This window comes from Budorcas taxicolor, chromosome 1 (assembly GCF_023091745.1).
Source record: "Budorcas taxicolor isolate Tak-1 chromosome 1, Takin1.1, whole genome shotgun sequence".
NCBI lineage: Eukaryota > Metazoa > Chordata > Mammalia > Artiodactyla > Bovidae > Budorcas > Budorcas taxicolor.
Window position 1 is genome coordinate 177,577,597 of NC_068910.1, and position 22,713 is coordinate 177,600,309.

A 22,713-nucleotide genomic window follows, 5' to 3' on the forward strand; every position below is an offset into this window, starting at 1 on the left:
AACAGTATTAACCCACTTGCTAAATAGGCTTTGACTTATAAGATGCACATATTTCCAGAACTGTTCAACATCTCATACTGATACAGGATTCATACAGTTGCTAATTTTTAGTTTTAACAGGGTATTAGCAAAAAATAATGCGAACTGGTCTCTGCAAAGCAACACATTTACTTTCCTTCTGTGAAAATGACCCATTAGTTAAATTTTGTTAGCCTCTCCTCCAAAGTCTGTGGTTTGTTTTACCAACCCTGAAACCTCACTAGCCAAGTCCACTGCTATTCTCCACTGACAGACTGGCCCAGACCTCAAGTTGCTCAGGACCTGGAATATCTTTATACCCAGAAATGTTCCACTGATAACGGGGAGCGATCCAGGGGCGACGCAGCTACAGTTGCCATGGCTTCTGCAGTTACAGCAGATAAACTGGTTGGCAGACGGTAGCTGGGGACATGTCAGACGTGGACCTGAGTCCTTGAATGGTGTTCCCTTTGCCAGGCCCTCCGTGGAAGAGAGTGGAGTAGAGGTGGAAAGTAGCTGCCAGTAAAAAATCATTCCTCCCCCTCACTCTTCCAAATCCTCCATTCCCTCTTTATGAAAACATTCAATTATAAGGACTCTTCTCTGTCCTTGTACTAGTGGAAGAAATAAAGTTCTGCAGATACCCATAGTTAAGAGACTTCAAATCCAGCAAGCAAGGCCTTTAGTGCAAATAAAATGAGTTCCCATTAAGGTCAAAATGTTATGTTGTAATTAGGTACTATGCTGGCTTCTTGATACCTTTCAAGGTCCAATTTTACCTTCTTTGAAATGGTTAAAGTATGTTTCAGCCAATTTCCTTCTGCAAATAGGAGTAGGAACTGTCAAAAACTTCATGTTATTGAAGGCAAAGCAGCCTCACGTCATCTAATCAGCTCAGTTGAGTCTGTTTTTAAAAAGCAGAACCCTTGTCCTATATTCAAGATTTTCTCACATACGTGAGGCATCTAAATTCTATGCTGTTAGAGTAGCCTATGTTTTATTAGAATATATTTACCTAAGACCAAAGTCAGGTGAGAAAGATTTAAAAAAAAAAAAAATCTAAGGCTCCTTCCCTTCCAATGAGGAAAGGGGTGACAAAAATTCAAGTGTCAATCTCCCTTTTCTGGGAAGAGGTTTAGAAAGGCTGGGCTCACCTTCAGAACTCTAGCAGTTCTTTTTGAAATCTATCAGATCTAAAATATAAAAGTCAGGAAAAATAGTTACAAAACTGGGCATTTCTTTAAGACATAAAACCTCGGTACTACTGGAAGAACTATGTGAAGGAGATGTTTAAAGAGAGCTAATATACATTCTTGGTTAAGTGAAGATAGAGAAAATGAGGATGCAACATCTTACATGTATTTTCTTTTTATGCCAGGACATGATACAATGAGGAGTCGCTGAGGCAGCCTGATCCCTGAAGTGAACTGCTCAGCTATTCTGTTAACCTAAAGAGGTTTGCAAAAGGATTGCTGTGCACAGACTGAGCTTTGCGGACTGTGTCCAGTAGCTGTTCTCCTGAGAGAACAGAACCACCTGAAAACTTAAAGGCAAGTGTTTCCATTCTTTTAATTAACTAGGCTATGTTAAAATTAACATCAAAACCAGCTCTGAACCAACCAGCCCACCATGATGTAGTGCAAATCTCGCAGTGGCAGAATACCCCTGGAAAGGCTACACGTTGGTCTCCAGTCCCAGCAAACGTCCCATTCTCTCCACATTCTTATCAATTGTAGCTTGGCACGTTATCTCCTTAGCACATTCCATAGGAAACCAGCCCCGTTCTCCATCTCGAAGTCTTTCCCCTTCATACCAGCCTGCAAAAAAGAGCAGAGGTCTCAGGGGACACCAAGTATTTGGAGGAATTTTGATTGTGTTTGGCTCCAAGGGAGGAGCGTAGGGGCAAATTTCAGAGCCAGCATTCTGCCCCAGGTTGGATACCACAGATGGTGCAAGGTGAGGAGAGAGGTGGAACAGAGGGAAACCTTTCAAGAGGGAATCAATGGCATGTCATGATGAAAGGCAGGACATGATCAGAGGCCCTGATGTGAGCTGGTTGGGAGAGTTTAGCAGCTTGGGCCGAGTTGAAGAAAGGAATGATGATGCTTCGGGTAGCGAGAAAGTAATTTTTTTTACTTTATGTTTTTATTGAAGTATAGTTGATTTACAATGTTTTGTTTTAGGTGTACAGCAAAGTGATTCAGTTATACATACATATATATGTTTTGTTTTGTTTTCAGACTCTCTTTTTCCCTTAAAGGTTGCTTATCTCGGAAGTCTCGAACTGTCCTGATTTGTTTTCATTCCTTTATTCTGTTCCATGGCAGTGATTTCCACTACTATGTATTCCAACTCACTTATCCATTCTTCTGCCTCATTTATTCTCCTGTTGATTCCTTCTAGGTATGATTTTCACTTCAGTTATTGTATCCTTCCACTCTGTCTAGTGGTTATCTTTTGTAACTCTTTAAAACTCTTTGTAACTTCTCTGTGCATCTGTTCTTTCCCATATTCTTAGGTCATCTTTATGATCATTACTCAGAATTCTTTCTTCGGTAGATTGCTGATCTCCACGTCAGTTAAGTTGCTTTTCTGAGGTTTTATCTTGTTCCCTTGTCTGAAACATATTCCTATGCCATCTCATTTTGTCTAAACTTCTGTGTGTTTTTTTGTGTATTTGGAAGGTTAGTTGTATTTCTCAAACTTGGAGAAGTGGCGCTCTACAGGGGATGTCCTGTATATCTCAACAGTACACTCAGCTCACATCACCCAAGGGCCAGAGGCTAGCTGGTGCCTTCCCATTGGTAGGTGGACCTGGGTCTTGGCTCTCTGATGGACCAAGTTAACATGGCTAATCACCAGGGCCATGTTATGGGTTGTGTCTACAGGTGGCTGTGAGTTCAGGAATTCTTTAGGGAGTCTGTCTGCTTATGGCTGTGTTCCCGCTCTGATGGTTGGTTCGTTGGCCTGAGGCTTCCCATTACTGGAGCCTATGGGATGTTGGGTAGGACCAGGTCTTGGTACTAATAAGCCAATATGTCAGGCACCAGGATTGTCATGTGGTTGAACATAACCCAGTATGCCTGCCACCAGTGTCTGTGTCCAGACAGTGAGCCACAGCTGACTCCTGTTTCCTCAGGAGAACCTCCAAGACCCGCAGGTAGGTCTGATGTAGGTGCCCATGAAGTCACTGCTTTTGCTCTGGGTTCTGCTTACACATGACCTTGTGTATGTCCTCCAAGAGTGAAGTCTTACTTCCCCACGACCTGTGGAGAGCCTACACTTCCGCTGGCTTTTGAAGCCAAATCTCTGGGGGCTACTTCTCCTGATGTCAGAACCCCAGGTGGGGAGCCTGAAGTGGGGCTCAGAACTCACTCCTGTGGGAGAACTCTTGTAATATAATTGTTCTCCAGTTTGTGGGTCGCCCACCTGGGTGGAGGGAATGTGAGATTTGCTTGTATCATAAGTGCACCCCTTGATCTTGTTGGGTTTCTTCTTCTTTGTCTTTGGATATATAGTATATTTTTTTGGTAGGCTCCAATCTTTTTATTGATGGCTGTTTACCAGTTGTGATTTTTGTGTGCTCATGAGAGGAGGTGAGCTTAGAGTCCTTCTACTCTACCATCTTGTCCCCCATCTGACTTAAATGAGGAAGGAGGAACCTCTGGGGATGAGAACTAGGTCACTGGGGGACCAGGAAGGAAGGAAACATTTCACGGTTCCTTTTGACTAACAGCCATGTAACTGCAGCTTATTAAAAAACATTTAGAAACAGTAATGTGTAGATAAAGGAGAGAAAGGTGCATAGGAGAAAACCAAAGGTTAGGGGACATAAGCATTGACAATAAAATGAGACCCTGAATGCTGGACCACCACCGCCCCACTGAAACATTCCCACTCACCATCGCTAACACGCTGATAAATGAGGACCACGTCCGCCACCTGCAGAGAGAGTTCATCTGGCTGCTTGGCAGTAAATGATCGAATGATTTCCACTTGGGTCAGTGCTGAGGGGGAAAGGGGATATAATGAGAAATGAAACAGGGACAAATCACTCAACCAGCATGGATAGAAAAAAGGTAGGCTCCAAAAAGAAGCAGAAATGAGTTTCTAGGAACTCCCTTACTTGGCCAAGAGCTTCAGAATTAGAAGCTCAGAATCAAGAGAGGCCTTTTATGATACATGAATCCCCTCAAAAATAGCCTTCATAAGTCATCAGATACATCACACAATACAACTAGAAACAGCCATGGGGGAAACTGAGGCAAGACAGATTGGGTATGTGCCCAGGCCGTGCAGCTGAAGATAACATCCAAAATCTATGCAGTTCTCCCGGTTCTCACCCAGGGTGCCGCCCCAGCCCACCTAGCAGCACCTGAGAGCTGCCAGAGAAGTGCAGAAATAAAAGAAGTTCCAGCCAAATGTTAGATCCTAACAGACAAACTTTTACTTCAGCGACTTGCTCCTGGCTGACCTGAGTTCTTACTTTGTTTTTTAATATGAAACTTGATTCCAGAGAAATGTCAAGCCAGTCACTTTGGCTTTGACTTTAAGCTGTGATTTGTGAGTGCTCCAGGAGATCCAGTGTTGTTGCCCCAATTCTTTGAATTTGCCCTTCCAGCTAGAATCACCCAGAGCAGCATAACGTCAAACCAAAATGCTTAGCACATGGCACTACTCTTCACTGTGTCAGTTCCTAGCTCCCTAGAAAATTAAAATATTTTCAATATTATTTAATAACAAAAGGGTAAAGTGATTTACCTTAAGGTTAAAAATACACTTTAGTATGGAGAAGGTTTAAATATGCTACTACTGCCCATTAACAAACTAGAACTGTAGGAGCTTGATGGTACAAGCCAGGCAGTCAATATAAATTTAACTTTATTCTCACTATCGTATTGTATATAATGATGCACCTAACTTGCAGGTGATTTAAGAAACTCAGGAAAGCTATGCAATGATCAGCCACGTTTATAGAGTAAAGAACTGCATTTCAGGTTGGAATTTGTCCCCTTGTCTTCCAAAGCAGGGTGTACCCAGTGCTAATGTGGGTCAGCAAGAAGGAAACCTTGGAAACTTAACAAAGAGGGTAGTGTGGAATTTAACCACTAACAACCCAGCAACCAGCAGGGGGCAGAGCTCTCTATGTTTGAGATTGTCAGCCCTCCGGGTACTTACAGGTCCGATCTGGAGGCTGCTTCCCACTGCTGTGTCCCAGGGCAGTTATCCAGCGGGCTCGCTCACTCCTAAACGCAGGAAACATCCAGTTGAGAGGTTCAACAGTGCTTAGCTACAGAATTAGGTATATTCTAGAATGTAAAGGCTTATTTTCCCCAAAACAGGGCAGAGATTCTCTAGAAAGGTAAGCGGCTGGTCTTCAAAACCAAGGTAAGTTATTTTAAAATGACAATCTGGAAAATGTAAATAAGCCCCAAACAAGTCATTGTCAGGAGATTCTGAATGACTCTGTCTTGTTATTAAGTGGAATTTCTCATATGGCAGTTTGTTGTTGTTTAGTTGCTAAGTGGTGTCTGAATCTTTTGTGACCCCACAAACTGGAGCCTGCCAGGCTCGCCTGTCCATGGGATTTTTCAGGCAAAAATACTGGAGTGGGTTGCCATTTCCTTCATCAGGGGATCATCCTGTTAACAAATAGCTGATTGCACTCATATATTATAGTCACAAAAAGATGCTCTGTACACTCACAACCTGATATTTAACATTTCAAAATAAAGTTTCATGAAACAAAATCCTAGTAAACTCTCTCTTGCCATCCCCTCCTCTCTTCTCTTGCCACCCCCTCCTCTCTCCTCCCTGCACACTCAACCCATTTCCAAATAAATGAGAAAGCTGAAAAACTGCCATATTTAAAGTTGTTCTGTCCTCCTACAACAAACATTGCAAATATAAGCCTTAGTGAACTAGAAATTCTCTGTTCTCAGATGCTTAAAGTGGTTTAGTGATTACAGACAAAAGAAATTTAAGGTTTAAAAAAAAAGATTTTTTTATATTAAACTATAATTATATGAAACAGTTATTTAACTAAAAGATCAAAAGTTTAAGATGAGCAAACATTACTCTGTAATACAGTAACCCCAAGTTTCTGATTTGGACAGTCAAATATTAGGACTGTGATTAAATAAACCACACAAACATACACACTTGAAAATCTTTTTAGGAAGCACTTGTCAGACATACCACTCGAGATCCATTATTTCCTTTAAGTTTCCCAAAAGCCTGTTCAAAGGATGAGAAGACTGAACAGAAGTTCCAAGGTAAGTGACCCAAACCCAGGTCAGTTTCTGCTACTACACTCTACCTCTTAAGAAAGGGATGCCTTATAATAATTAAAAAAAAAAATAACCAAATGGGACCTAATCAAACTTAACAAGGTTTTGTACAGAAAAGAAAACCATAAACAAAATGAAGAGATAACCTATGGACTGGGAGAAAATACTTGCAAATGATGTGACCAACAAGGGCTTAGTCTCCAAAATATACAAACAACTCATACAGCTCATAGGGCTTCCTTGGTGACTCGAGAGAGTGAAGTGCAATGCAGGAGACGGGTTCCATCCCTGGGTCTAGAAAGTCAGTCCCTGGCTCGGGAAGATCCCTGGGAATAAGGGACTGGCTACCTACTTCAGTATTCTTGCTTGGAGAATCCCATGGACAGAGGAGGCTAGTGGGCTAGAGTGCAAGGGGTCACAGAGTCGGACTCAACAACTAACTTTCTCACTTTCATACAACTCAGTTAAAAAAAGCCCAATCAAAAAATGGGCAGAAGACCTAGACACTTCTCCAGGGAAGACGTACAGATGACTAACTGGTAGGCATATGAAAAGATGTTCAACCTCACTAATTATCGGGTGGCTCAGACAGTAGAGAGTCCGCCTGCAGTGCAGGAGACCCAGGTTCGATTCCTGGGTCGGGAAGATCCCTTGGAGAAGGAAACGGCAACCCACTCCAGTATCCTTGTCTGGAAAATCCCATGGACAGAGGAGCCTGGTAGGCTACAGTCCATGGGGTTGCAAAGAATCAGACATGACTGAGCGACTAGGCACATGAAAAGATAGTCAGCCTCACTAACTATTAGAGAAATGCAAATCAAAACTACAATACATATCACTTCACACCGGTTAGAATGGCCATCATTAAAAAGTCTGCAAATCACAAACGCTGGAGAGAGTATGGAGAAAAGGAAACCCCTCGTGCACTGTTGGTGGAAATGTAAGTTGGTACAACCTCTATGGAGGTTCCTCAGAAAACTAACGAGAACTACCATAAGGATGCCTTAGTAGCCTGGACTTGAAAGATGCTTCCGTCATTCCATCTTTATTCCCTGACATGTATCCATCCTTCCATCCAGACAGTAACTTTTTATAGGTGGGGATTTGACATGCTGTTCCATACCTTTCCTGTTCTTCTCAATCTTAAGTATGACCTTTCCTCTATTTTTAACCAAGCTGTGTCCACTCATTATCACTACTTAGTTTCCTGTGGTGGCTCAGTGATAAAGAATCCACCTGCCAATGTAGGAGACGCAGGTTTGTTCCCTGGGTCGGGAAGATCCCCTGGAGAAGGAAATGGCAACCCCTTCTAGTATTGCCTGGAAAATCCCATGGACAGAGGAGCCTGGTGGGCTATCGTCCATGTAGTCACAAAAGCATTGGACTAAACAAGATCATATTGAAGAACATGCATAAAACATTGCACTATTCTTCAGTGTATACAGATCTGTAAGTGTTTACTTAGGTACAACCTTGTACTCACACCCCAGATCAAGACCCAGACCTACCAGGAGGTTCCTTTCTGTTTTCCAATCAATGAACTCCCGCAAAGGTAGCTGCTGTTCTGATTTCCATCACACAGACAAGTTTTGCTTATCTTGAACTTTATGAAAATGGAATCCTATATTGTTGTCCACTTTGATACCTGGCTTCTTTTGTTCAAAACGTTCACCCAGTATTGAAAACACAAGGCTCATCTCCTCCAGGTTGGCCTCCTCTGAAGCATGAACCACATTTCTGACATCATCCCGTTCTGGTAATGCTGTCCCCAGGCCCTCCTCCACACAGCTCTGTCACATTGCTAGGAAGGTACATACTTCCTGAAGGCAAGCACCTTATCTCTATATCTGCCTGCACATAACAGGAACTAGTAAACACTGACCTCTGCTAAACTGTTACTACTCATCGCACACTGACCCCATCTTTTATGGGCTTATCTGTTTCTCCAACTGGGCCACAGATTCCCCCAGGACAGGAACTGAATCCTGTAAATAGTATAAGGGATTGCATATATGCCAGATATGGTGCTTTTTTGTATTTAGTGAGTACCATCTCATCTTTACAACAATTTTGAAAATGATTACCTTTTTTTTTTTTTCAGAGGATGAAGCTGAAGTCTGGAGTGTTAAGCACCTGCTCATAGTAAAACTTCTAAGTGGTACAGTCAGATTGTAAGCCAGGCAGCCAGGGATAAAAGAGGCGGCACTCCTTAGCAAGTGCTCACAAAATAACCAGGGAGGCAGGAAGGATAGAAACTGCAATCCGCTGAAAGACAGACTTACTTAAAAGAAAAAAATGAGGCCAGTTCCTGGTTGAGCTGCTGTGTCAAGTAGTAATATGCAAAGTTCATATAGAAACTCGTGACACAGCCTTGCTTTCAAGAACTTGATCTCTCTCTAATACAGGTCCAGGGCTTTAAGGAGGTTGTATAAGGAGGCAGTAAAGCACAACCTCTTTTCATATAATCCCCTTGTTAGGTCTAAGGTTTTGTTTTTTTTTTAATTCAAGCTCAACAAGAATTTCCAAAGTACAAAGGCAATTGAAAACTACACAATATCTTAAGGATGGAAGCGCTGTTTGCCAAGCGTAACCTGAAACGATCCGTGTCTCCACATGCCATATCCAAACACGTCCAGCTCACCATGGCATCTTCACACAGCCCTTACTGCCGTCTGCAGTCTTCAGCGTGGACCCTCTCTGGCCCTGAGTGGCTGGTCTCAGCGGCAGCCTCACCCTGCAGCTGGCTTCCAGAAGTCCAGATGAAATCTCGCTCCTGTGGCATACTGCCTGGATGCTAATGGCATCCTTTAGACACAGCGGCCCCTCACAGGGACTCCAGGGCACAGAACAAGACACTCCTTGTTGCCTTGCTGAAAGGAGCCGCTTCTTGAAAGGGCTTCAATGGGATCAGCCCCACCCCCTCTGAGATGCCATCAAAACCGCACGACATTACCCGGGGCTTCCACAGACTGTGCCAAGGAGCTCCCGCCCGTCGTGAGGCGGAAAGCGCTGCATCTCTAAAGCAGGGAGGAGCCTTGCTCCACGTGAAATGGAATTCTAAGAACAAGAAAACCCTAGGCGTAGACATACCCATTATTAAATTTAGATATCAGGTCCAGGGCTCACAAGCAGACAGCTATTTTCTCTAGGGACAATGAGACAACACAAATTAACAGTCCACACCAAACCTAGTTCATTGAGATTTCCCTCTGCCCAAAGTCCCAGAGTCAACAACCAAGGCCGCTACTGGAGACCCGAGGCAGGTCAACTTTTAAGGCACTTCTGACTCCTCCTTTCAGTCAGCATTCACCCTGCCTTTGCAGGAGCCCTGTGGTAGGCAGGGGTTGCGAAGTGAGTAGTACGGGGTCTCTTGCTCTTCACAGCCATCAGTGAGGGATCGGAGCAAAAGACAAACACACAGAGAATCCAACGCATCCTGCATTGTGCTGGGATGGCGCCTTCTCCGTAAAACCCATCTGACCAGGAGAGAAAGGAGACTGAGCTGAGGAGAGACCCCTTTGACACAGATATCTGGAAACGCAGTCCTTTCTGTCTGCAAGCATGGAATGATGCACCTCCAGTTCCCCACTCAGAAGTCAGCCATCGTAGCACCTTGACCTGTCCCTTATATGATTATGCACAGGTTTAAACTTAACTGCACAAAGGTCAAAGATACAGCCAGGCTGGACTTTCATTGTATATCAGGCATCTGCTAGAAAAGACATGCACACTGAAACAGGCAGGAGTGTGGGTGAGATGGAAGGGAATGAACGTGCCCGCAGAGGGCTTCACTACTGGAGCGGGTCGTCCTGGCTTTTCAACAGAAGCCCAGAGACTTCAGCTGCTGTTTGACCTTCCTTTACCCCTTTTAAAATGGCATTTGACCAGACACCTTTTGTGCTCCTTTTCACAGCCTGCAAGTTTACTTATGGTTCCTTTTGAAACTCCTGTACCCATGGCCTTTGGAGAAAAAGTCCCCTGAGCCTTCCTAAGGTGATCATGGAGACCGCTGTTTCTGTTCATTCTCTCACACATTGAGTTCAATGAGATGAATTCAATATGTGATCCAAAGAAAACCCACAGGGCAGAAAACATTCTCATGAATGCTGTGCAACAAAACTTTATAAAGCTGTACCAGCTAAACTTATTTTAAAAAATCTAACCAAAGCAAAGTAGTTCCCCGAGCTCACTAAGAGTTTTAAAATTCATATTCTGTGACATGCTATATAGTTAAATCAATTGTTTCTTGTCTGTCTTATCAAACAGCTCATGAGACCTAGTCTGGTCTACACATCCTAGAGTTAACTTGAACTGGGTCAACTACCTTTAAAAAAAAAAAAAAAGAGGCCAACGCCATCACCTGCTCTCGTTTTCCTGGATATCAGTGATGAGGAATCACCAAAGATTAAGTATCCTGATGGGCACCTACAAATGTAAAAGATTATTAGACGTAGATTCAACAAATACTACAACATAAAATAAATTTTTCCCATACAAAGTGTCATCTCTGGATTTTTCTTAAAGGGTGAAGAGTAGGTTAGACATACTATTTACAGTTTTATTCCATCCTATTTACTTCCTGTTAATTAAGTCATTAACAGAAGCAGGAAGAGAGCAAAAGACTGCCTGCAAACAATGCCCCTTTATCAGGAGACGCAGGAGTGGGCTGTCTGAATGGCTGACGGGACTAACTACATCCATTAGGCGTCTAGTTCATCTTGTGAGACAAATTTTCAGAAGGACCTCTGCAGCTTAAGGTGATTATATCTTATAGCTAAATAGAAGATAAAAGTTTGTGTTCATTACTAAACATGTCCTGCACAGGCTGGACCCAAATGCCATCCAAATTCCACTGTGAACACAGGAAGCCAAGGACACCACTTGCCACAGCCTCACTCCATGCCAGCTGCAGCTGTCTGGGCTTCATTTGAATGAAGGCAGACAAAGGGGGCTGTCGGGCTCCAAACATTCCTCTTGAAAGGCCAGGGGGAGAAGCGACAGTAGGAAAACATTCTTCCCTCGTCCTTTTATCAAGGGTCAGCTTCTGTATTTTCCACAGACTATTGTCTCATTAATAATACAGTGACTTAAGATCTTTAAAAAGCAAACAGATATAACATAGTATGGCTTAGAGGTACATCCTTAAAAGGGTTTAACCACATCCCTGAGAACAAATGTTGAAAAACAGGTGGAATTTAGATAACACTTACTCTAGCAGCACAAAACTAACAACAACAAAATCCCAGTGAATAGAGATTGACAGAGAAGCAGTATTTCCCTACACCTGGTTGCAAGTCCACCTTGGCTTGGATATAGAAAAATGAATTCGATTAATTGTGGGTCAATTCCAAAAAATACTCACTGGGAACCTGCTATGTACAGAGTGAGAAAAAGACAAAACAAGCCGAGTGTGGGGATTAGTAGTAAAACCGTGCAGAAGTGGAGAGAAGAGTTAGAGGCTCTGAGGATGCCTCAAAAGATCAAGGATATGCGGTTGTCCTGGGGGGTAGGTGGTGGGATGGAAACATGTAGGAAGATGCAATATACTTTCATTCAGGAAGAACCAGTCCAGGATGGATCTGTTCAGACTTAGAAGCATCAGAAATGGCACCAAGTCTCCCAACTGGATAATGTGAAATTAAAGAAATGCGCATGTTAGGGGAAGCAGAGGGTACTGGCGATGACCAGTTTCAGAAAGGCTGCATTTCTGAAGGGGAAGTGGAGAGGAAAGGTTACATGTAGGAAAAAAAAATGAGAGTGCACAGATAACAGGTTGAGAAAAATTCAAAAAAGAAGGGTCAGCATAAGAAAGCTGGATAGCTAACAAAATGAAATGGCATTAGAAGTAAAAAAAGAGGAAATCTGGGCTGCTGGGGGTGGTCCCCAGGAAGCCACTGCTCTCATCGTCTGATGTAGTGCCCTCAACCGGGCGGCAGAGGAAGACACCATACTGAAGATGGTTAAGGAGTGACTCAGTACAGGGCATCAGCTGCTCAAGCCAAAGCACCATCGATTCCTCTCTTTCCCTCCTGGCTACCCCAACTCATCCAGTCCTGAAGCTGGCCCTGTTGCCTCTGCCTCCACAGTATAATGTTTCCATCTCCTCTCACAGACCACAGTCCACGCTGCCATTTGACTCATATAATAGGACCCTAACTGCTCTCCCCAGTGAATCTCCTGCCTCCACACCTGCCCCTCTAGCTTATGTGATTCTAAACCAGTGCTTCTCAAAATACCGGCTGGACTGGTCTTCACCACCCCAAGACCCCCACCCCTGTTCCAATTCAGTGTGGACCAACTGTTCTCAAATACAATGAAAATGAGTTGCTGTTGAAATAATCACATACTTTGATGCTGCAGAAATGTCAAATCGCTGTATGTTTTTAACTGTTTCCCTCAGGCCGGGCCAGGAACAGTGTGAGGACTGGCAGCCCACAGACGCTACTGGAATAGCTCTGCTGAAATGCTCCAGGCTCCACCAGTGTCTCAACTACCCATTCTCCCCTGACTTACTCTGATCTAGTCACTTTCACTATGTTCAGGCCAAGTTTCATGGCAGTTGGGACTTGCTGTGCCCTCTGCGTGGACCATTCTGGCCATGCCCTTTCCCACAGGTATTCTCCTTCATCCCTCAGGGCTCAGTTCAAACGTCCCCCAGAGACGTCTTTCTGCACCATCTAATTTGGAGGACATTCTCCACCCTAGCACCTAACACTCACTCCAGAACACACTGTCTGACTTTACTGTTGCCACTGCACTTTTTTTTTTTCCACTTATTTTTAATATTAGATGAAGAGGGCCTCCCTGGTAGCTCAGTGGTAAAGAATCCACCTGCCAGTGCAGAAGACATGGGTTTGATCCCCAGTCTGGGAAGACCATATGTGCTGCAGAGCAACTAAGACCGTGTGCCACTACTACTGGGCCTGAGCTCTAAAGTCCCGGAGACTTCGGGTGGGGTGGGGATGGGGGGTCAGGAGTGGCAGAACAGAGGGTGGGCGAGACAGAACCGAAGGAGAAAAATGAACCAACAAGCACGGTGCATGCAGCAAGCGCTCGGAATTCTCAGGAACAAGACCAGTCAGTGCTCTCAGGAGCAGCACTGAGGGGTTCCCTGCAGAGCAAAGACCTGGCACCTGGAGTGAGCCCTGAGGCCTGAGACATCTGGTAATGTGAGGAGTTCCAAGAAGGGTATTCCAGGAAGTGGGAAAAATGGCCAAAGGAACAGAAAAGGAAGTTTTTAAGTGGAAAATAACCTGGGGGGTGCAACATCTATTCAGCCTTATAAAATATTTCAAATCATATGATGCCCTAAATTTACCGCAGACCTTTTCCTTTTTTGAGTCTGTGGACTTACACACGCACATTTTAGTAGTTTTTCGCATTTGATGGCAACTGGCTTCCTGGAGTCTCCCCTTCAGATCCAGAATAAGGCCAGGTGCGAGAGGAATAGTCTCCTGGTTGGCAGCTTCTCAAGAAGAAGCTTAACATTATCAGAACGCTAGAATCAGAAAGGTCAAGGTCAAGTCACATCTTTGTAAGCAACCCATTTCCTGTGTAATTTCAGGCAATTCACTTCACCTTTTGGAATCTCATCTGATATCTGGGGGAAAAGCTGAGGAAGCTGGACATCAGGCTTATAATGATGAGGGTCACTACATGTCTAACGATGCTCTGGAGAGCCAAAGAGGGGGCTCTTCTTAATTTTCCCAGAACAACAGACATAACACTGATCCTGAAGAAACCAAGATGTTGTCTGTCTTATATGTCATCTTACTTATTACATGCTTCAAAACTCTGAAGTACCATCCTCGAGAAACACCCACAGCTCCCTTCTTCATGCTCTCTGGCTGGCTTAGTGTCTGGCCCACCCCAGATGCTCGCCAAGTGTTTGCCCCACTTCCTTTCAGTCAGCTTTTCTGCATTCTTTGTGTAATCAAAGCTATTAATCTGTTTTTGCACAATTCCACTGTCTTATGATAGCCGAACTGTCCCTGTGCCAAAGAGCCACCCCCTTCCTATTGCTGCTGATTTTACATTCCCAGGTGGCCTCTACTAAGAACAGTTTTTCAAAGAAGGTGAATATTTAGGTACAGACCTCATTCTTTTTCAAACCAAAGAACAGCCAAAGAATGTAAACAACTGATCTGAAATTCTGCAATTATTCAAGGCCAGGGTGGTGATAAAAACCTTGTTTTCTCAACTAGATTGCTAATGGACTATTTTAACCACATATAAAAGCTAAAAAACATTCTCACCTATACCTTTTGCAAACTTAGATGCAAGGAAAACATTCTACACAAATCAAAACTCTGACTGTTCAAAACCATGTAGCCCAGTGCCAACCTGCACATTTCCAAATACAGCATATAACAGCTTGCCAGGATTTTAAACAGCTGATTTGAGGAAAAAAAAAAAAAGTGCATTGTGACTGTCCTGTTTTTTTCCAGCACCATAGTATTTGTCCAGATTTTTACTTTGCAACTCTAACTGAGTTGGGAGCAGGGGAGAATGAGGGAGTCATTCCTTCCATATCCAAGGAGAGAGCTACCCGTTCACATCTTCTGGAATGTTCTCTTGCTATTAATTAAAGAGCTACAAATATGAGTCATACCCACGGGTTTACGGGTGACACAACTAGATATTCTAAGAATTTCTGGTTGAGGAAGTGAACATCCATTCAGTCCACGGCAAGATAAAGGGTGGAACATGGGCTACAGCAAGTCCCAGAAAAGGACTGAGCCTTGGTATAAAAACTGGACGTGCCGGCTTACTCTCTTGGACTAATCTCAGAAACCAGCAGCAGAGATTACATAAATTATGGATGAGACAGTCAGGAAAAGATCTGTTGATATGTTGGCAAGATCTGAATAAAGAACAAACAATCCTTATAAACACAGAGAAAAGGAAAACATAAGCGAAACCAACACTTTCTCCCTTATTAAAAATGACAAACGAATGTCTTCATCTCTGAATGATTCTTTAGGATGTCTGGACAAGCAGTCATCTCTGAAGTGTTCAAGACTTATTTTCATCCTTAAAGTTCTTTAAGATCTAAAGTTCAGACATACTAAATTCTCTTTTTTCAGAGAGGCTTCCCCCAAACAGAGGAGATCTAGGTCTGTCTTTACACGCTAAGGGATTTAATCATTTTTAAGAGTTGAAGAAATGCCTTCAAGAAATGCCTCCGCCCTAGCCTTGGGAGTGTCCCCCTGCTGGTCACCTGCACAGCCCAGTGAGCACCACACCCACCAAAGGTCCCTCCCCAGAGGTGCAAACACAGAGGAGCATCCTTGGAATGTGGCAGGGCTTTCCGGCCCTTTCCTGGAAGAATTCTGGGGCCTAAAGGAAGAGGCATTTCTTTGTTTTATAAACAAACACAGGGGATGGTGCTCCTTTTCTTACTCATTCCCTCTGTGAGCTTGAGAAGTGCATTTGGAATACTCCCTTTCTGCTGTTCTTAAATCTCAAATAGCTTTCCATACCCTGCCCCTCTTGGTTTTCTTTACCCTTTGAAAAGTTACTTCTAGTGCCCAAAACATGAAATGATCATTCATCATTTCACGTGGATAGCTTTTCCCCTTCTTTTTCTTTTCTTGTATCTCTCTTTAGCAAACCAGGGTCCCTGTTAAATATTCTTAGAAGAATATTCAAGAAGAATTTAAGAAAAGGGTAGACTTGACAATTAAGCCCCCTTAGCTGAAGAACTCTTATATATTCTTAAGAATACTTAAGAAGAATTCTTTCACTAAGATTTTGTTACAATCTTAGGGTTGTTATTCACCCTGATTCATTTTCATCACACCACGTAAGAGCCAAGTAGGAGAGAGTATAGGAACCCCAGAGAACCAAGGATTAGGGACCTTCTTTCCCTCCAAGGCTTCAACCTCTGACCCAACATAATACCTGCCTATGATGATTATTTTAAGAGGAGGCTTCCAGTTTCCAAACAAATTGGCCAACTATCTCTAAATGGACAAAATCGCAAGGTAACTGAATAGGATCCTACAGGGTCTTCTCGGGACAGAACCCCCACCCCCACTGTAATCTGCTGCAGCTCCTTCCAGAGGGACCTAAATAACAGTATCTGATGCACATTCCTGAACTGTGTCACAGATGCTAAAACCACCACCAAAATGGAAGAAATTAATTACTTGGTGATCATGCACCCCCAGACCCACTGGTACCTAAGGATTGATAAGGCAAACCACACTGTTACCTGAAATCAACCAACCAGAACTGGGCACCAGCTGACCACATACCCTGTAACCCCTTCCCTCACCTGGCCTTTAAAAATGCTTTGCTGAAATCCATCTGGGTGTTTGGGGGTTTTCAGAGCACAAGTCACCCATCCTGTGTTGGCACCTTTACAGTAAAGGCTGCACTTCCCTTCATCACAACCCAGTGTCAGTAGATTGGCTTTACAGTGCACAGGCAAGCGGACCCAAGTTTGGTTCAATAACAGCGAGGGTAGACTTGACAAGTAAGCCCCCTTAGCTTCATCCCATATGGGCTTCCCTGGTGGCTCAGATGGTAAAGAATCTGCTTGCAATGCAGGAGATCAGAATCGATCCCTGGGTTGGGAAGACCCCCTGGAAAAGGGAATGGCAACCTACTCCAGTATTCTTGCCTGAAGAATCCCATAGACAGAAGAGTCTGGAAGGCTACTGTCCGTGGGGTCACAAAGAGTCGGCCATGACTGAGCAACTAACACTACCACTACTAGCTTCATCCCACGTGAGAATGGACTGCCTACTAACTGCTGCTGAAACTGCAGGCACAAACGTGATGACTGTTCTGCCTCTGCATAACCTCTGGACAGGAAAGAGGGGTCATCAAAATGTTAAAGAACCACTGAAGGAAACCACCCACCTTGACCAGGCAAGATGATAACCACTTGCATGAGTTGTCTCACAACAGGAGGGTCCCGGGGTGCTGCCCCCAAAACACTAACCAGAAGAATTTGGGAGTGGCCAAAAGGAGGGAGGAGATGCCACCCTATAATGTGAGCCAACCTCCCAGAAACTGTCATGCCAGAATCCATCATGGCTGAGAGATGTGCATGCCACCAGGGAGGACCCTGAGTCAGAGCAGGAATGGGGCAAACAAGATGACTCCTCATTACTATGAAACCCGAGATCACGGGCTCTGGCAGAGGTCCTCCTGGGTTCCCTTACTGCTGCTCTCCGCCTGGGCACCACTTCCCTATAAAGTCTCTTGCTTTGTCAGCACATGTGTCTCCTTGGATGGTTCATTTCCAACTGCTAGACAAGAGCCCACTCTCAAGCCCAGTTTCCAACCACTAGACAAGAGCCAACTGCAGGGGATCCCCCTTCCTGCAATAAATATATTTCCCTAAACCCAGTGTCTCTTTTGACAAATCACTGGGCTTTCTGCTGCCTGGCTGAAGGTAGGTGGTTGCAAAATGACTTCAATTTCAGTAGCTAAGGAAACACAGGGCCTAGAATCAAACTACCAGTAAGTCATATTCCTAGGGCTCCTGAGTCATATTTTTATCAATAATTAAACTGATTTTAAACCATTCTGTAAGTATAAAAGCACACTACTTAAAGCACAACACATCCATCAGGAATCATGGGGACAAAAATAATATCTATCTCTCTCAGTATGTTGAGAGGATCAGAGTGAGAAGACAAGTATCTGTATAAAACATCCAGATGCTCTGCTTGGTGCATAACAGGCAGGCAATAAAAATACATAGTAGGTAGAGTTACTGTTTCTAGGGAGTCTGTGGACCAAGGGTAATTAGACCATCAGCAAATATGCTGAAACCCTCGCCCTGCATATACTTACTGCGTCTCTGCTCCCAGCAGCATCTCCACTTTCTCATTTGCGTGGTTACTCAGGACAGTCAGCGTGAAGAGGTGACTGGCAGAGTTCTGTCTTGAATAAAGCATTGTGGAGCTGTTCTTCCCTGGAGAAGAATTAAGCTCTTCACTGTCACAAGACTCCACCAGTAGCTGATCTCTTAAAGAATAATCATTGACATTGTAACTTTCTTCACTGTAAAGAAAAGGGAAAAGAACATTATCAGGAATTCAGTGGATGAGACTGTGACACTGTCGATTTTCAAGTCACACTTTGGGGGATGTGGAGGGGAAGGGAAGGAAGACAGGGAGAGAGAATTTATTTTAAATAGGAATTGAACTCTGAATTATTCCTACTGATTCTGAGTCAGTATGTGTGCTCATTCACTTCAGTTGTGTCCAACTCTTTGTGACCCCGTGGACCGGGGCCCGCCAGGCTCCTCTGTCCATGGGATTCTCCAGGCAAGAATACTGGAGATCTTCCCGACCCAGGAGCTGAACCCACATGTCTTATGTCTCCTGCATTGGCAGGCGGGTTCTTTACCACTGAGCCACCTGGGAAGCCCTATGAGTCAGTATAACCCTCCAAAATGAAAACCTGTTAATTACCATTTTTCTGTTGTATACTGAATCGTATCCTAGGTATCAAAGCAATATCAGGACTCCCCTGGTGGTCCAGCGGCTACGAGTCCATGCTCTCAATGCAGGGGACCTGGGTTCAGTCCTGGTCAGGGAACTAGATTGCACATGTCACAACTAAAGATCCCAAGTGCTGTAACTACGACCTGATGCAGCCAAATAAATGTTTTTTAAAAGTAACTAAAAGCAATACTAAAAACAATTATTAAACCCTCCAGGTTTCCTTTTCCACTACCTGGCATTGCTGCAAAAAGTAAAACAAACAGACATCATGGTACTGCTTGAACAGCTACTCCCCAGTCTCACCTCCATCTGCAGGATGAGATCTCCTCACACTCTGAGTGGCAAGGCTGCACTACCAGCCTCCAAACCACCAGGCATAGGAGGGACGAACAGCCTCAGAGGTCGGTCTTCTGGCAAGACGCCCAACCCTTCCTCCCAGCATGTACAGCCTCACCACCTGCTTCAGAAAGCACCCACTGATCCCACCACACCCTCTATCCCTGCTTGTGCCCCAGACTGACCCCCTGGTGGTCTTCATTCCTCTGGGTGCACTCTTACCTGCACAGCCCTAAGCACGTGCCTAATTGGGCCTCACCTCCCTAAACCCCTCAGCTGGTTGCTAAACCCTTCCACTGTGTCCTCTGGAAATCCAGCTAAATCTTCTAAATCCTCAGCCTCTTCTCTGAACTCTCTCTTTACCTTCTTGCCTTAACAGATAGTAGGCTCCTACTAAAGAGCACTGCCTCCCTAGAAGGCTTTCCACCTGCTTGAGTTTCATAATTCTAGACAACAATCACTTCCTCCTCCCAGAATGTCCCCCAGTTTTGTGCTCATGCCATCAGTCTCTATTTCATCATCAAAGTCATCTCCAGGCCCCTGGAGCCTGCCTCATCCTCATTCATGAGTGTAGCTGCTGGCTTCCCGGTGCTGTCCAACACTCCTTTCTTGAATTTCCATGTGGCAATCCTCCCACAATCCTGGCCTCTCAGTTCCTTGATTTCCCCTTCAAGGACTGACCCTGTTATCACCAACTGCAACCTCTCTTCAATCCCAATGTCAAAGCCACTTCCTAACCAGTCCTGCTAGTCTCTTTGACTCATCTCTTCCAATCCTCAATCCCAACAATTTTAGCCCACCATTCCTACAACCCATTGATTCCACTGCCTTTCCCTCCATCCTTGAACCCTCATGTCCTCTCATTCACCCTTATTCAATTATCCAACTTGAATTTCATGATACCTAGTTATATAATCACTCCTTGTATACACAGTCATTTACTTGGCAAATCCAACTCTAGTTAGATACAGCTCTCTTCTATTCTCTGTCTGTCCTCGCAGTTGAACATGGCAGAGCTCAAAAATAACTGGTGAATAAATGGATGACCATGCAATACATTCTAATGCATTCTAAGAACCATATTGAACAATTAACTTAGCTAATAACAAATGCAAATGTATGAACTCAGGAGAGCTAAGAAAAATCCTAGTGCTTAACTATGTTAGGAATTTCAAAATAGGCCATTTTGCTCAAGATTTCTGAGAAATTTTTTTCATCTGGTAGTGGGCATCTGTCAACCATTCCCTTGTAACTCTCCTTTAAAAACTTCATGGTCTTTTAAAAATTTAGTATGATAGATCCTTCCCCCACCCAAAACCAGCAAATACAGTTGTATCATCCATAAAAGAAAAAAAAAAAGCCTTTTGATCAAGCCTGCTTGTTGCTAGGGTAATAATCTGTATTAACTGGAAGTTCACACGGCAACATCATCTCTGAAACTCGCTGAGACTGCATACAGACCAGCACAACTGCACTCAGAATATATAAAATATTTCTCATATCAAAATGAGGGTTATCAAATTTCATGTGATTTTTATAAAAGGAGGAAGCAGGGTAATATACTTTACAAACAAACAATATTATATTTTTTAAAGACCTTGTGTACCAGAACCAAAGCAGTCAATTTTGGGCAAAGCAGGTGTGGGGTTGCAGCCTGCAGGCCTACAAGCCTCATAGTTGCCCAGCCTCAAGACAAACCCAGCAATGACAGAGACATCAATGGTTTATGGGAGAGGGGATCTCACATCTGAAACAGAAGGGTCCCAGAGTGACAAGTGTGCTGCAGGCGGCGAGTAGACCAGGGCAAGCAGTCTTCAGTGCTCAGGGGAGAAGAAGCTACCATTTGCAGGAAGAAGTGACATCAAGTGGGCTCACTGGTTTCCATGAAAACGTTGCTCACAGCCCCTCTGGTTAACAATCATCATGAAGGTAGATGTTTCCCTTAACAGACTAGCATGTGGAGCTGTTCTGACCAAAGAATCAGAACAATCACCACCTCGGGCAGTGGGCAAGCACATTCCTGTGAGTTGGGTATAGGTGAGGGAGGGATCCAGCAGGGCATGTACAGAGAGTAAGAGAACAGCCATCTTCAGTGGCCTGACCATACAGCAGGTAAGGCTTATAATACTGTCTAGACATCTGAGACACAGATTTAATAAAATCCAGGACTTGGGATAAGACCAAAAGGAAAAAGAATAAAAAGGAAAGTGAAACCTCAACAAGAGCTACAAAAACGAAAGAAAAAAAAAAATGAAGACTTCTTTGGAACTGTCCTCTCTCTGCACCCCTGAGCTACTCTCTTGGTCCAACTCACAAGCTTAAAAAGATCATCTTTAAGTTAAAATCATTTCCAGTTAAAAATAATTCTGCTGCAGACAGAGAACTCCAAGCTCCTTAAGACTGTGCACATGGAGTATTTAGGCAGTGCCCTATGCTATGACATTGCATAGGTATTCTCTGTATTCCCAAAGAAATAAACGGCAAAGAAATCTGCATGCTATGAAGACATCGTTCAAGATGATGAAAGTTTCAAAAAGGCTTCAGCATAAAGTGGCTTTACTTACTAGATGGTCCCTAACAGGACTCCAAACCAAGAGTTCATAGGAAACTCATGCAAATGGACATGAATAAGCTACTTAAATCTTTTTTTTCCCCCCTCTTAATTTTCAGAGTTATTACCCGCTGTGTTTGCCTGAATGCAAACAATATCAGCTAGTGTGTTTCACTGATGTGTTGAACTTCTGACTTCAGGGGGCAAGTAATTAGAAGAAGTAGAAAAATTAATAGAATTTTTTTTAATTGTTTTCTTAAGCCATGACTACTACAATACCGTTAAGACCTAGGGTGACCATGTAACCCAGTTTATGCCTGTTGTCCTCTCAAATGTTCAGCTGGGATGGTAAAGAGCGGCCACCTTATTTATAGCTATGTGAAGTCACCTCAAGATATCTGGTGTCCACATATCTGGGTCATTGAACTTTCCCACTGTTTTAACTTCTGTATCCAAAATAGGACACAAGAAACAAGTGTGCTGTTTTCTTAACTGATTCAATAGCAGTCACCCAATATCATTATTTTATCTAGACCTCCAAATGTCTTCATTATGTAATAAATAATGTTCACAACTTCTTCACCACTCCTTTAACGCACTTAATATTAAAAAAAAAAAAACCTTGATTAACAGTAGTCAAGTAACCTATTTATCCTTGTCAGCTACTATTCAAACCCAAAGGAATAAACAAGGAAAAGGAACTCGCTCTTGCTAGCATGTCTGTGCTCTCTCACACAAAATACACACTCACACAGTCAATCTCATAAAGGTTCAAATTACTATCTCCCCCTCTCCAAATATGCTGAATACTGAGTGAAATTCATTCTCCTCATGACAACCACCACCTACTAACTCTCTCACACTAATACAAAAGGATAACAACTGTTAAAATATGTGCTTAAGGATTTCTCTGGTAGTACACGGACTAAGAAGGTGCCTGCCAATGGAGGAGACATAGGTTTGATCCCTGGTCCGGTAAGATTCCACATGCCTTGGAGCAACCAAGTCCATGTACCTAGAGCCCGTGCTCCACAACAAGAAGCCACTGCAT

The 22,713-nt window shown here is 43.7% G+C and overlaps 1 protein-coding gene across 1 annotated transcript in view; it reads right to left on the reverse strand.

The window, feature by feature from the left end:
* Window positions 1-1,570: 1,570 nt before the first annotated feature.
* ARHGEF26 (Rho guanine nucleotide exchange factor 26) overlaps window positions 1,571-22,713 on the reverse strand; it is a 138,815-nt gene continuing 117,672 nt past the window's right edge. Inside the window, exons 11-14 of the mRNA XM_052641663.1 lie at window positions 18,120-18,329; window positions 5,197-5,264; window positions 3,921-4,025; window positions 1,571-1,835 (exon numbers count right to left, since the gene is read on the reverse strand). Coding sequence (XP_052497623.1) covers window positions 1,693-1,835; window positions 3,921-4,025; window positions 5,197-5,264; window positions 18,120-18,329 — 526 coding nt within the window. The 3' untranslated portion in view covers window positions 1,571-1,692. The remainder of the gene's footprint in view (window positions 1,836-3,920; window positions 4,026-5,196; window positions 5,265-18,119; window positions 18,330-22,713) is intronic.